Here is a 10,637-nt window from a genome sequence, read left to right on the forward strand (position 1 = left end):
GGTAAATAAGATCTTTTGAGGGATTTAGTTTGCCATCTAGTTAACTGGGGATGCTAAAGGACGTGAATCCGTGGGGTGCTAAGAACAATCGCCCATGCACTTGTAGATGAATGTTAACTGTTGATGCATGTGAATACGGCTGACAATAGTCTACATGCATCAACAGCTGACAGTCACCCAATGCTTATCATAATTCACGCGTGAACATAAACAACAGTATAGATCACCAATTACGATTCATTCAACCTAACTTGAGACAGCAGTAAAAGAATGGTGCTCGCTTGTTTTTCGTTACATATGTGTGGTTATCTCAATCATCCCCAAACAAGAAATGGTGATGGCAGATCAGTAATATCATCCCCTCGTAAGAGTTTCCTCTTTGCCCTTCTGTTGAGCTTGTAAGATATGCGCGACAATAATGTTTGGAAGAGAAGGAATATATGCAGAAACATATTGTTCAGAATTTACTCCCTAAGAAAGCTCCACGGTCCTGTCCCTGTTCCTATCCTGCAAAAGGTTTCATGCTGTTGAAGCAACTTTGAATTTACAGATCACCAAATATGTTATGACAACAATCTTTGTTAAACAATTTAGTTGCTACATGGTCTTTTAAAGATTAATTGTGGTAGTCATTTTTCTATCATACGAAAGGATCAACAACTACAGAAAGCACACTTTTCCTTTATACTTAAATTAGTTGATATAAATATAAATATAAAAAAAGTAGAGATTGTCAACTGGGTTTACCTCCAAAATCCAACCAGTGCGCGCAAACTCATAAAGACAGATAAAGCAACCCAGATTCCAACAAAGCCATGGCTTGATAATAGAAATAGGCACAATATGCTCACTAAAGCCACCAAAACCTGGAATTAAAAGAGAATAATCAGAGAGAGAGAGAGAGAGAGAGATTTTTCTGTACAGACATCTATTCTACCACTGGTAAACAAGAAGCAAAATAAAAAATAATTGATTAAGAGTGCAACAAGCGTTAGACTTGCCATTGAGTATGCAGAATATGCAAAATCTGACGCTCCGTAATTGACTCCATCAAAAACAAATGCTAAAGCGTTAATAGGTTGAGTCACTGCAACAAACTAGCCAAAACAAAAACAAAAAAAGAAGTCTCAGCTCTAAAATTACCCTGGAACTAATGGAACAAGAAAAAAAAAGTTATTTGTTTCTTTGCTTGGGCAGAAGGGGAGAGAGATACCGGGATGCCTAAACTTATAAGCTGCAAAACGTTGACGTCTTTTGTAAATATTCTGGATCCAAACTGTAATACAACTGTGAGGATGATCGAGAGCATTAGCCCTAGAACCAAAGCCAACTGCATAATAGAACCATAAGCAATGCAAAATATGACAAGAGAAAAGAGTAAATTGATATGTTCAAAAGTTAGGCTACCTGCAATACACGTGAAGCTGTGGCGACGGCCTTGCTGTGATCTTTCCTTGCAAAGGCACTTGCAAGGATTGCCTGAAAGTTAAGTAAGACGGTGTTATAGATGATAAGAAACAACAGAATTACAGCAAATAAAACAAGGCTAAGACTGCCTTAAAACAGAGCAAAATGTGATTCTTAACACGAGCAAAACATAATTTCTGAAACGATATATACAGAAGATAGTCTATATATGGCCAAACACCATGCTCATAGGTTGTAGATTTTTACTATGCTTGTTACAATTTCTATACATTCTTAAGTGAAGTGCAATTCTTATTTGAACATGATAAGTCCACAAAATTGTGGGATGTCAGGAATGTAAATTACCATCCTATCAATCCATTCTCTTTTCAAAATCCATTACTTACTTGTCCAGCCACAGCCAACCCGTCAGCAAGCAAAGAGGCTGCCAACCAGATCTGCAAGCAAACTTGGAATGCAGCCATTGTCGTTGGTCCCTGCCTTGCAGCTAATGCTGCTGCCAGAGTAACACAGAATGTTGCAGCTATCACCCTCACCAATAACAAAAACCCTGATCCAAGACCAAAAAATAAAGTTATGGAACAATCAACAAGAAACTATTTTCTATGAGTGTCTAATAGAAAAACCATATACCAGAAAATGAGGAACTAGTGAAGGAATTTTGTTTGTTTGTTGAGAATTTAGATTATAATGGGAGAAAGGCCAACACAAGACATTCTTGTAAAATAGCTTGAATGTCGAAAATAATGATCATAATGCCTTTAAGATAATAACAAACCTTTCAACTTCATGAAAACCTGCTCGAGAAGATATGGGAACTCGACTATAGGCCAGTGAATTTGATGCAAGACGCATATGACCTAAATTTATTAGTTTCCTAATGTATTTGTTAGTTTCCTAGATTCTCTAGTTTTCCCAATTCTAGTAGGATTTCTACTTTTCCAGATTTCCAGATTTCTAGTTTTAAGTTTCCTATTTTATTTGGGTTAGGATTTCTGTTTAAGCAAGGGATTTTTATCCTATTATGTCTAGGTTTTAGTTTGCTATAAATACCCCCATGTAGTTCTTTAAAATTGAGATTTGAATGTTGAGTAAACCTTTTCCTAGAACTCTCTGATTTCGTCCCTTCGATCTATATTTCTTCTCCTCGATCTCAGATATTCTTCTTTGTTCTGCTGTTTCTGTCCTTTATCTCGTCTTTTCGATCTCTATTTCTTCTCCTCGGTCTCTTATATTCTTCTCTGTTCTATTGTTTAAGTGCTTAATCTAACACCTACGGGCTGTACTACATCAGAATTCTAATGTAAATGAGGCTATCAGTGTTTTTGTACATATATATTAAGACATATTTGGGGCCTTGAGTTTCAATAATACCAAAGACATGGATTCATTATCTAAGGACTGGTGAAATTCTACTTGCAAATTATTTACTTACAAATAAAAAAAGAAATAGAAGCCTCTACCATTTTTCAGAAACTGGCCAAATCGTAGATCTTTGACACCTGAAGTTAGGAGATCAACTTGCTTGTTTAATTTCCACAACAATATCAGGGATATTAAGTACCTACAATGATCACAAATAAAGTGAAACAGCAGCAAAGATGCCAAAGAGTGTCATTTATGCTAACAAAAAAATTAAAATAAAATAAAAAATAAAAAATAAAAGAAGAAGAAATGAAGTCTTGGCAAATGGTCTGAACTTATCAATTACCATCAGCCAAAGATAAGCTTACTGAGAAATAACATGGGCAATGGCCGCACCTCTAACACCCATATGGAATACGAACATTAATATTGGGTCCAAAATGATGTTTGCTACATCTCCCACAACTACATTTAAAGAAACAAAACATGTAGAAGGATTTCAGTCAAATTAACCCAACAAAGATGACGAGTTCATATCCTTCAGAGCAGAATCTGCTCAATAGAACTAAGTTTAGAATTTACCCCCAACAAGTAATGAAATTGTTAATGTAGACAAAATATGTGCATATACACATACTTAGTAACAATACATATTCTAGTGTTTGCAAAGTTTTAGATCATTGATACTTTCTTCCTTGATTATTTAGCAGTATAAGCAATTGTTAAACAAAAAATAACTGGAAGACTAAATGTGCAAGTCAATGAACAGATATATATGGGATTCAAGCATTCTACAACTTGGATCAACTATCAAATGCAATCTTTTCATAAGATGGATGCATAAAATATAACACAAACAGTGAATTAAATGAAACAGATTCCTAACCCCTAACAATGGAAAACAAGACAAATCCAGGATAAATGGTTGGTATTTACATTTTTACATACGAAACTGAGACTAATGCCATCGTTTGATCATGAGTAAAAGAAACTTGAAAACTTACGCCAGTATCACTTCCCTGGAGGTGAAGACAAGACAAGAATGGAGGATTGCTAGTTTTTAGATTTTATGCTTGAAACTGAGAATAGGATCAGAATGATATAATGACAGGATGAAGAAAGAATAATGGAGGACACAAATGATGTCCCAGACCCAATCCAATTCAATTTGATAGTCATCCCCCTGGATCTGATATATTGGTATAGAAATTATGAATGCCATAATGACATGGATCTTCATAATGATCTTCCATTGCAGAATGAAACTATTCAGTTCAAATTCTGGGAGAAGATTATACTTGTTTCAAAAGCTAATGAAGTCACTGCATTTTTTTGGGTCATGCTCGTATTGCATTGACAAAGTATTACTGTCCATTAAAATAGTCAAAAAAGAAAAATAAATTAAAAAGAAAGAGAGAAGTCTTAGATTACTTGTAGCATATAAAGGAGTTTTTGTATCTTTAAAACCACGAAAAACCCCTTGCACAGCCAAAGAGAGAAGAACAGCCGGAGCACCAAGTGACCTCAATGTCAAGTATTGTCTTGCTGGTTTTAGCATAGGAGAATTCTGCATTAAGAAAAGAAAAGAAACTGTCATTATTGAATTCGCTATACATGCCAAGATATATCTTAAACTTCAGTAATTTTATATAGAACCAAAAGGCAAATAGAGATGAACTCGAAGCGCATTCTCTAATAGAAAAACAAACTTATGTGAGAAATATAACATCAACATAAGAATTGTAGAAAATTCAGGACTTATATATGTGAAGTACCGGAACAACTTCAACAAGTAAATTATGTACATCTGAACAACATTGCAAACATAAGGAATCCGAATGTGCTTTACTTCAAATTCTGAATACAGATAACTCAAGAATTTAGTACTCATTAAACACATAGAAAATGATTGACTTCAACACATCTAATCTATCCTTGTAAGCATTTGAATCTAATAAAAAGTGCAGAAACAATGATTCAGTAGTACCACTGGAAGTTCCCACAAAACATACCCAGCAAAAAAATTGTAGGTCTCAGATATGAGATCTTCCACACCTCACAGGCACAGCTCTCTCTCTCTCTCTCTCTCTCTCTCTCTCTCTCTCTCTCTCTCTCTCTCTCTCTTGTGAAGATATGAGGCAGAGAGAACAATCTTAATTTCCATCATGCAACATTGCTCCGTAAGTTTGTTCCATCTCTACTAGTACTACCTAACTTAATCCCTACCTGATTTTCATAAAAACTATAGGTATGTAAGAACTTCCCCCCTCCTTTTCTTTTCTTTTTGTAGGCAGAAAAGACAATATACTTGGATAAGGAAACAAAAAGGGTTCGATAAGGAAACCCTCACAAATAAACTGAAGTTGCTAATGACAAAGATATGAGATCAACTTGACTAATGTTCTAGGTACTCCATCACACGAATTTAAGAAAAAAAGGTTAAAACAAAATATCTAAAGACTCCAGCATTTCAAAAGAGTACTTACAGAATCAACACCCATGTAATTCAGGACAGGGTTTGCAGCAAAAATTAGGAATACAGCTTGAATAACCCCAAGTATGCTGCCAACCACCAATGCTGATGACGCAGATGGGATATGCCTTCGGACACGCTCAAGTTTGACCATTTCCGTAGATGATGACTTGCCTGTGGAGTGTAGTTCAAAATTGAAGCAAAAACATATAATAAGTGAATATAATTCTAAATAGTTGAATTAAATTATAGAGGAGCTCCTATGAACATATGCAACTTTATCCATATATTCAGCGTAGTCCCACATTAAGAAGGAAGTAAAGGAGGAAATATACCAACTAGTGGTACGAGTTCTTCCATCTCCATTTCCTTGCTAATGGGAGTACCATTTTCAACGTTTTCATGAACTTGTACATTTGCCCTCAATTCTTCAGTAGTATCTTCTTCAGCAACAAAAGAGGTTGTAATGCTGACAAGTGGAAAAATTGCTATCTTTGATACTTGATTGAAAACAGCAATAGAAATTCCAACAGCCGCGAGCTCCACTGGACCTATATGGATTATTGGGTAACAAGAGCTTAATTATTGATAAGTTGATAACTAGTATTAATTCTATAATAAAGGAAAATGTAACAGCATTTAAATGGCACATCTACCTGGACATGGCAGCAGAAGTTAAGCATACGTACATAGATACATAAAATGGATGAACTAATCCATGTAGTTCATTGCAAAGCAAGTTTCAATGGCCAGCAATGAAATATTGCAATTCTATAATCAACCCAGTAGATAACTATTTCCACGATTTTGCAAGTAATTAACTTTGTTCCTATCATGACCCTTCATAACATTAACTTTGTAACTGTCCTATAAACAACCTGGAAAAAAGGCTCTGTGCAGATTTTTCCGCTTTAGAAAGGAAAAAGCTGCAACATGAACAAAAAGCTTCCATTTTAAAATTTTGATTTTAGAGAAAAAATTAACATTTTAATCTCCCAGAAAAGATTCCGCTAAAATGGTCAAGATGTAAAGAAAGATTGGAAATGCAGTTGTGAACCCCAAACAAACAATTCAAGAAGTCACAGCTTCGTCGAGTGAAGATTATCTTTGTTATATGACAAACCTATATGGCCAACGAATGCTGTGTCAACTAGAGAAGCAACAGGGTCTGCCAATAACGCCAACAGTGTGGGAAGGGAAATATGCACTATTTCCAGGCCTAGCTCATCTGCTTTGAAAACATTTCTGGCAATAACACGCAAAAAACTGCAATTAGAAATCATAAATTTGCCACTAAAATCCTAACAAATAGAACCAACAAAAAGAAAAAAGAAACCAGATTTAATTAGACGTTTGAACCTTTAATCAGATTAACTATGCGTCCAGATAGTAGAATACAAAGCTATTGAATTTAATACAACAACGATAATGATGACAATAGAAATAAGCTAAAAGAGGCGCCCACTTAGGGAAACAAATAGTTACCTTATGTCCTTGAAGAAAACAAAGAGGGGCATACTGCCCATACTCTTTCACAAATTCAAGAGAGCAAGGCCTTTCCCATGGAGCAAATACAGGAAGGCAACAAACAATAAACAGTGCTATGAAAGAGAAAATCTCAATATCCGAAGCTAATTCTGATCATCACCATTCCAGAAACAAGAAATGCTTCAAATGGATAAAAATTCAAGAAATAAGGAAACCCAACTTCAAGAAAAAGTCAAAGAACAATTTGAAACGAAAACCATAAAAAACAAAACAGGAACAGCCCTTAAGAATTGACAACAGCTATCTAGAGATTGTATATTTTTTTTGCTTTTTAATACTCTAAGAATCAATAAAAAAAACTGTAACAATGAGGACCCAAATCATCAAACGAAAAGAGTATGCTTAAGGGCAAAAATAAAATAAATTTTGTCCTTCGGAAGAGGTGATTTGGAGTGCTAAACTAACCTTCTGACACCATGTAAGCAGACACCGAATGAACCTCCCTCAGTTCATAAAATTCAGACAGAACCCAACCCATCAATATATTATGATAATTTAATCTCGGACAATGATACAATCTACTACATAATATAACGTAAACAACTAAAAAACAAAGAAAAATAAAGGGTCGTAGCATAATTGTAGGATTCAAAAGCCCATATGATTTGACTCACTGTGTAAAAGTCCATTGTCCAATAGCAATGCCAATGTCCAGTCCAACGTTTTGAAAGCACAGCAATGCTGCCTTCTGTTGAGGCTTTCCTTTAGTTCAAACATTTTTTTTACTTACTTGGCACTTATTTGATAATTTTAGCCACATGGAAAATATATATTTATATATACACAGATAATATGGGAGTTTAGCCTCCATTGTGGGGAAGGGGCTTGGTGGTGCCGATAATCGGCTACACCAGAAGCCTTGTTTGCTCATTCCATCTCCTCATAAGCCTTTTGTATTAGTATTGTACTCGAAACTTTGCCGTTGACATGCAGTTTGAGTTGCATTTTGTTCCATGGTGTTAATGTTTCATTTAATAATTTGGCTGTGTGCTATCTGGCATGTTGACTTGGCTGTGGCTTATCTCTTCTTCATCCAACATGCATAACAACATAGATTATAAAAAAATCTAGACATATTTTGGCGACAACATAAAAAAAGAACTCGAAACCTGCATATCGTGAATCCGTAACATGTGATAGATGATCTGTTAATTGAATCTATGGATGTACAAGTGCTCAGGATAGAAAAAGGAGAAAAAAAAATGGTACAGGAAAAAATGGCTCACTAGCTCCTGCTGTATCCAATGAAAGAGATAGGCTCTATAGTCCCTAACAATCAACGGAAAGATCGACTGGAGGTCTGCTGATGCACGCTTTATGATCAACCAGCAGCCAGAGCATGAAGGGGAGCTTTAAGAATTTTGTTGTTGGGGGAATTTTAGACTATTCAGAGTCTCAGACCATCTTTTGGTTAATGGTTTATGAATTTGTTACATCTTAATTACCAATAATCTCCACACGTACATTTTCCATCCTCAAACCTATGAAACCTATTGTTATCCCTCACTATGATAACTCTTCCTGAGCACTTGGACATAAACTTGATTGCGGTATGACAATCGCCGCAAATACGCAAGTTCTTCATAATCCTAATTGGCCTATCAGGTGGAAAAGTAATAAGACCGAATGCTACGGCTAGTCTTTCACTGTGATACCTAATAGTCTGATCTTTCTCTTCTCGATTTACTTCCCTTAGCACAAAACTTGTGTCTGCAACATAACCAGCTTTCTCCATTTCCTCCCCTAACTCCTCCAACTTCAGATAAATCTCTTTAGTTCTCATGTGCCTCCTGTCCCCGGCCGCGAATGTGTGAATCTTGTTTCCCTCCTCAACCCAGCTCAAACCAGTTTCCTTTTTCATGCCTCGGTCTCTTAGCATCTTCCTGGCTTTTGCTGCTTCCTCAAATCTTCCAGCAGCAGCATAAGCATTAGACATAAGCACATGCAAGCCAGAGCTCACAGGACCCAACTCAAAGACTCTGTCAGCCACAGAGGCTGCCAATTCAGTGTCACCATGGATTCGACAACCCGTTAATAAAGCTCCCCATATAGATTCTGTTGGTTCTATAGGCATTTCCTCAATAATTTTAACTGCCTCCGCCAATTTTCCAGCACGGCCAAGCAAATCTACCAGGGAAGCATAATGCTGTTCCCCTGGCTCAATCCCATACTCTTTCATAAGAGCAAAATAATGTTGCCCCTTTTCAACAAGCCCAGCATGGCTACAAGCATATAGCGCACACAGAAACGTAATGAAATTCGGCTTCATCCCAGCACTTCCCATCTGTTTAAACAGATCAAGAGCCTTATCCGTGTGCACATGCTGTGCGCATGCAATAAGCATTGCATTCCACATTCCAAGATTCTTAACAGGTATCTCATCAAAAACTCGGTAAGCTCCTTCGATCACTCCACACTTAGAATACAAGGAAACCAAAGAACTACCAACAAAACTCGACAAATTAAAATTCGTTTTGAAGCACAAGCCATGTATTTGCCTCCCCAATTCAAGAAGCGTGGAGTTACCACAAACCCGTATAACACTCGAAAATGTGAAATCATTGACGTCCAAATTTTGAACCAAGGCCTGTTTAAACAGTCTCAAAGCCTCCTCATCCTCGCCCACTTGAGCATACCCATATATCATCCCACTCCAAGAAACCACATTCTTGTGAGGAATATCATCAAACATCGTCCGAGCATCTCTTATCTCCCCACATTTAGCATACATATCAACCACTGAACTCCCCACAAACACATCAAACTCAAACCCAGTCTTCACCGCAAAGCCATGCACAGACTGCCCAACATCCCGCCTATTCAAAATCGCGCAGGACTTGGTCACGCTCGGGTATATATGGTCATCAGGGCGTAATGGCGTGCCAAGCATTCGACGAAAGTACTCAATGGCGAAAACTGGAAGCTCATTTTGGGCAAAGGAGGAGATGACTGAGCTCCAAGTGGTGGATGACTTTTCTGGGGCCTCTTCAAAAATTTGGCGGGAATGAAGGGGCAGCTGGTTCTTGGAGTAGAAGTTGATGAGGTGGTGAGATATGAGAGGGATGGTTTGGAAGCCTGATTTGAGGACATGGGCATGGAGTTGGAGACCCTTTGGGAGGGCTCTTGATTGGGTTAGGGAGAGGAGGAGGTTGCAGATGTGCCTGTAGTTTTGTTCAAAGCTGAGTTGGTTTAGAGGGTTTTGTGGGGGTTTTGGGAGTGTGAAGTTGGGGATCAGTTGATGGTGGGGTGTTTTGGGAAGTGGGTGAAGCATTTAGAGGTTGGGGTTCTTCTTTGGTTTGGAATGATTTCAATTCTGAACTTCTCTTGCATTTACTAATATATGGATATTATAATTATTCTGATTTATGACTTCTATTTATGTGGATTTCAAATCACAATTCGTAATCTAATACCTAAAAATATAGGAATTAGATAGATTGGGGGGAGGAGTTGATCCCATACCCATTTCTCTCCTTAATGATGCTATATGGGGTGTGTGGATGGTGCCATGGACGGGTGGATAAAGCAACCAGCAAAGGTGAAAGGGGTGTGCCTTGTGGATAATTGTAGTTTGCTTCTACCTCTCAATTGAATACTAATTTAGTTTTTTGTTTAATTTTAGTTTGGTATCATGTAGTTGTCCTCTTACGGCATGTTTGTACTCGCATTTTCAATTTTAACAATGAGGTATCATGTGTTTGTTAATCTTTTGCAATTTCGTTAGTTGCTAATGTGTCATATGTAGGACTCACCTTTTTAAATTGCTTAAAATATTAATAAAATATTAAAAATAAGAAAAAGATTTATAAACATAAAATAAAAG

The 10,637-nt window shown here is 36.9% G+C and overlaps 2 protein-coding genes across 2 annotated transcripts; both read right to left on the bottom strand.

The window, feature by feature from the left end:
• Nucleotides 1-203: 203 nt before the first annotated feature.
• LOC110771479 (protein DETOXIFICATION 42-like) lies at nucleotides 204-7,213 on the bottom strand. Its single transcript, XM_021975784.2, has 13 exons — nucleotides 6,752-7,213; nucleotides 6,390-6,511; nucleotides 5,602-5,817; nucleotides 5,280-5,440; nucleotides 4,225-4,360; nucleotides 3,162-3,258; nucleotides 2,892-2,992; nucleotides 1,815-1,978; nucleotides 1,408-1,479; nucleotides 1,214-1,330; nucleotides 1,002-1,097; nucleotides 748-866; nucleotides 204-507 (listed from the first exon to the last, which is right to left on the bottom strand). The coding sequence occupies exons 1-13, from the start codon at nucleotides 6,790-6,792 to the stop codon at nucleotides 465-467; spliced, it is 1,485 nt and encodes a 494-aa protein (XP_021831476.1). The 5' UTR covers nucleotides 6,793-7,213; the 3' UTR covers nucleotides 204-464.
• Nucleotides 7,214-7,930: 717 nt separating this feature from the next.
• On the bottom strand, nucleotides 7,931-10,350 carry MEF1 (mitochondrial RNAediting factor 1). The gene has a single exon (XM_021975781.2). The coding sequence runs from the start codon at nucleotides 10,083-10,085 to the stop codon at nucleotides 8,256-8,258; it is 1,830 nt and encodes a 609-aa protein (XP_021831473.2). The 5' UTR covers nucleotides 10,086-10,350; the 3' UTR covers nucleotides 7,931-8,255.
• Nucleotides 10,351-10,637: the final 287 nt, after the last annotated feature.

This window comes from Prunus avium, chromosome 7, assembly GCF_965620075.1.
Source record: "Prunus avium chromosome 7, drPruAviu1.hap1.1, whole genome shotgun sequence".
NCBI lineage: Eukaryota > Viridiplantae > Streptophyta > Magnoliopsida > Rosales > Rosaceae > Prunus > Prunus avium.